The 4,915-nt window shown below is 46.6% G+C and overlaps 1 protein-coding gene across 1 annotated transcript; it reads left to right on the top strand.

The window, feature by feature from the left end:
* The first annotated feature begins 421 nt into the window (after window positions 1-421).
* LOC140722998 (G-protein coupled receptor 4-like) lies at window positions 422-1,411 on the top strand. Its single transcript, XM_073037623.1, has one exon. It carries the CDS (start codon window positions 422-424, stop codon window positions 1,409-1,411), a length of 990 nt encoding a protein of 329 aa, XP_072893724.1.
* The last annotated feature ends 3,504 nt before the right edge of the window (window positions 1,412-4,915 follow it).

Here is a 4,915-nt window from a genome sequence, read left to right as displayed (position 1 = left end):
AAGGGCCTGTACCTTGTCGTAATGTTTCAGGTGCTGTTCTGCACAGTGCGTTGAGCTACAAAAAGATAAAGCAATAACAATGCAGAACACAGTGTAAAAGCTGCTGAAAAGGTAAACAATCAAGTGGAAGAACAGCATGGTAGCGGAGTGATTTGCTTAATGCGATCACAATGCTGCTGTCTGTACATTCTCCCCATCACCAGTGTGGGTTTCCTCCTACACTCAGAAGATGTATGGGTTAGGGCTAGTACGTTATAGAATTGGCGTGTTGGCGCCAGAAGCAGAGCAGCCCCCAACACATCTTTGAACTGTGTTGGTCATTGACACGTTTCAGTCTATGTTTCAATGGACATTTGAGAAATGAAGCTAATCTTTAATCTTTAACTCTTTCAGACGCTGCTTTGATCTTTGAAGTGTCGCAATGGCAGACAACCTGACACAAGCGGGTTCCAGTTCTAATTGCACCGTGGACCTCGGAGAGGGACAATACCTGATCCTTGGTCTCTACGCTGCCTCGTTCTTCATCAGCCTGCCCGGGAACTGTCTGTCCATCTATGTGGCATGCCTGCATGTGAAACGCGAGAACGAGATTGGTATTTACCTCCTGAACTTGAGTTCCGTGGACATCCTGTACACACTCACGATCCCCTTCTGGTTCTATGATTGCCTTGACCAGCACAGCAACATCCTCCTGTACAACGTGATCGTGGTGGTGACTTACAGTTCCATGTACCTGAGCCCTGCCTTTCTCTGCTGCATTGCAGTGGATCGCTACCTGGCCATCGTGTACCCACTCCGGTTTTATGAGCTGCGGACAATACAGACAGCTGTGGTGGTCAGCGCCGTCTGCTGGGCCATCCAGTTAACCTGCCACGCTCTGTTGCTCCACAGGCTCTCTCTGTTTTCCAACTTCAGTTCCTCGGTCTTCAGAGAGGAGCTCCCGATGAATGCCACCCTGTTCACTGAGAACATCGTCCGCATTGTGTTTGGTTTCTTCTTCCCGCTATCCATCTTTGTCTTTAGCTCCCAGCGTATCTACAGGATGGTGGCAAATAGCACTTCCGTTGAGAACGAGGAGAAAAAAAAATTGGCAAGGCTGCTTTTACTCTTGCTTCTGGTCTACATTATCAGCTTTGGTCCGTATCATGTCACCTTGCTTGCCCGCAGCCTTGTGGAACCAGGCAACTGCCCCTTTGCCCAGAGTGCTTACCTCTGTTATAAAATCTTCTATGCTCTGACTGGAGTGAACTGTGCTGCTGACCCGATCCTCTACTGCTGGCTGAATGACACAGCCCGGTATGACATTCTTCAGCTCTGCGTGGCTGCAAGAAACAGGCTGCAGAGACTGTGCAGTTGGCTGAAATGTCAGAAAGGTTACCCCAAAGAGTCGCCAGGACTTTCCCTTTCATAGAGCAAGACCATCGGAGCAATATAGTGCCAGCTTTTCGACATGAAGTGTCAACACTTATTTTCCGCCCATTACTGCTGCCTTGACTTTTTTTAAAGATTAGCTTTATTTGTCACATGTACATCAAAACATCGAAACATAGAGTGAAATGCGTTGTTTGTTTCAACATAATGTTACGCCTGTGGCCCCCTCCTTTTTGAGAATGGCAGGATCGCTATTGATTCGAGTCAGGAGACCCAGGAAATGAGAGAAAGACATGCAGAATCCACAAAGAGTTTGGAATGTGTCCTGGCCTCCGAAAGGCAGAACCATTGATACTGGCTATTGTCTCTTGGAGACGGAATTGTGTACTGAATCCTATACGATGCATTGAAGCCCCAGGCAATGAACCGAGGGGGGGTTGATGGAGGGATTGCACCATCCCACCTTGATTGACATCTGAGACCCTGTGAGTCAGGATAAAAGAGGGTCTGGGGAACAGCCCCTTTAGACGCACCAGAAGAAACGCTAGCGATCCCGTAATAGTGAAAGCCGGTGGAAGGCCACGTGCGTCCGTTTCCATTTGCCCCGGAATCGGTGGGCCCTTACCACGGAAGAACGGTTTTTAACTAACAACGGGGAAATCAACTCCCAACGACTCTCGAAGGATTGACATCATAAAAGGAATGGGGCAAGTTTTAATCCGTCTTTCTCTCCAACCAAAGGCTGCAGCTTGAATGAACTGAGTGACTTTTATATTTCCATCGGACAATACATTATCCCCTAGACAACGATAGAGCTATTTCTTATCGATTATTATTATACCCGCGCTTTTAGATTTAGTATTGACGACGTATATTATCTGTAAGTTTGCATTGATATTATTTTGTGTATTTTTATCAATAAATACTGTTAAAAATAGTACCATCAGACTTCAACGGACCTCTCTATCTTTGCTGGTAAGTGACCCAGTTACGGGGTTCGTAACAATAAGAACAAAAGAAACTGGAGCAGGAGTCAGCCATCTGGCCCCTCAAACCTGCTCTGCCATTTAGTAAGATCATGGCTGATCTGGCCATGGACTCATGTCCACTTACCTGCCTTTCCCCCATAACCCTTAATTCCCCTACTATGCAAAAATCTATCCAACCCTGTCTTAAATATATTTACCAAGGCAGCCTCCACTGCTTCATTGGGCAGAGAATCCCACAGATTCACCACTCTCGGGGAAAAGCAGTTCCTCCTCATCTCCGTCCTGAATTTACTCCCCCGAATCTTGAGGCTATGTCCCTTAGTTCCAGTCTCACCAACCAGTGGAAACAACTTTCCTGCCCCCATCTTATCTATCCCTTTCAGAATTTTATATGTTTCTTTAAGATTCTTCTGAATCCAGCAAGTACAATCCAGGTGACTCAATCTCTCCTCATAGTCTAACCCCCTCATCTCTGGTCTGAGGACGTGCTGCATGCAGTGAGGGAGGAGGAGTAGGGCTAGGTGTAGCACTTGTTCCTCTTGCAAGGATAAGTGGCAGGAGGGAAAAACGAATGGACAAGGGAGTCTAGTAGGGAGTGATTTCAATTAATCTCTTCCAATTAGACTATCCAATTAAGCTCTTATCTGAAATCAAGGGTGGGTCTTTCTGCACTGGTGCCTCAGAAGCACCTTTCTCATTTCCATAAGGTTTTCGTTGAACTGACTTTCTATTTTGAATACAAAAGACAGGCAGATCAAATGCAATGTAGGGAAGTGTAGGCTCATACTCTGTGGTAGAAGAAATAAAGGCACAGGCTGTTTTCTAAATGGGGAGAAAATTCAGAAATCAGAGGTGCAAAGGGACGCAGGAGTCCCCGTGCAGGAGTCCCTAGAGGTTAACCTGCAGGTTGAATCAGTAGTAGGGACGTTAAATGCAAGGTTAGCACTTATTTCAAGAGGACTAGAATATAAAAGCAAGGATGTAATGCTGAGGGATAATAAGGCATTGGTCAGACCACATTTGGAATATTGTGAGCAGTTTTGTGCCCCTTTATCTGAGAAAGGATGAGAAAAGCATTGGACAGGGTCCCAAGGAGGTTCACAGGGATGAGTCCAAGAATGAAAGGGTTAATATATGCGAAGCATTTAATAGCCTTTACTCACTGGAGTTTAGAAGAATAAGTGTGGGCCTCATTGAAACCTTTTGAATATAGAGTGGAGATGGAAGGGATGTTTCCTATAGAGGGGGAGTCTAGGACCAGAGGGCACAGCCATAGAATACAAGAACATCCCTTTAGAACAGAGGTGAGGAGGAATTTCTTTAGCCAGAGGGTGGTGAATCTGTGTAGTTCATTACCACAGACGGCTTTGGAGACCCAGTTATTGAGTTTAGTTAAAATGGAGGTTGATATGTTTTTGATTATTCAGGGTGTCAATGGTTACAGGGAGAAGGCAGGAGAATGGGGTTCAGAGGGATAATAAATCAGCCATGATGGAATGGTGGAGCAGACTCGATGGGCCAAATGGCCTAATTCTGCTCCTATATCTTATGGTCTTACTAGCTCAGACTTTTGGCAATAGCAACCATTCATTACCACAGATGCTGCAATTGCTGACAATCTGCCTCAGCTGGGAGGGCTATTTGGGTCATAGGATGGTGGGAAGGGATGAGGTTTAATTTCAAGCAAATCATACTGGTGCCCAAGAAGAGCAGAGTGAGCCACCTCAGTGACAATCAGCTGGTGCCACCAACCCCTACAATGATGAAATGTACTGAGGAGTCAGTCATGGCTAGAATTAGCTCCTCGCTTAAGCAAGGACCTGGCCCTACTACAATTTGCCTGCCACTACAGCAGGTTACTCCGGCTGGTGGCGCAGTGACATCAGTGCCGGGCTCCGGAGCGAAGGTTCCTGAGTTCGAATCCAGTCAGGCCGCTCCCGGACACGCTTTCCATCCGTGCTGGATTGAGTGTCGAGCTCGCAACTCGGCCTCGTAAAAAAAACACTGCACTATGAGAAGGACGTGGGGACCACTTGCAGAATCGTTCCTCCAAGACAACCACTTGAAAAAATAAGTGGTTGCCGAGGCTCTGGCGGAGTATGGCACACGAAAGAAAACAGCAGGTTATAGCAGATGCAATCTCACCGGCTCTCCACTTGTCTTTGGATCTCCTGAACAACAGCAATGCCTACGTCAGGAGCTGTTTATTGATTACAGCTCAGTGTTTAACACCTCAGAACTAATCAACAAGGCACAAATCCCGTACAGTCACGGGGTGAATGTACAACCTCCTTACAGGCAGCGGCGAGAATTGAACCCCAGCACCACACTCACGTCTATGCCACCTGGCCACAAAGCCCTTTGACTTTGATTAATATTTTAAAACTTATCAATTCAGCAGTTTTTCGCCCCCCTGTTGTGCTAAGTCCTGTTTGCATTGAGCCGTAGAATTTGGCAGACAAAGCTGTTTGAAGATTACCCAACCTAACGATATCAGGCTGTCGGCTGTGAGAAGCTAAAGAGCAGAGCAAAGTGCATGCTCCAGTTACGTCCAG

This window comes from Hemitrygon akajei, chromosome 3 (genome assembly GCF_048418815.1).
Source record: "Hemitrygon akajei chromosome 3, sHemAka1.3, whole genome shotgun sequence".
NCBI classification, from domain to species: domain Eukaryota; kingdom Metazoa; phylum Chordata; class Chondrichthyes; order Myliobatiformes; family Dasyatidae; genus Hemitrygon; species Hemitrygon akajei.
This window is presented reverse-complemented; position numbering and strand designations above follow the sequence as displayed.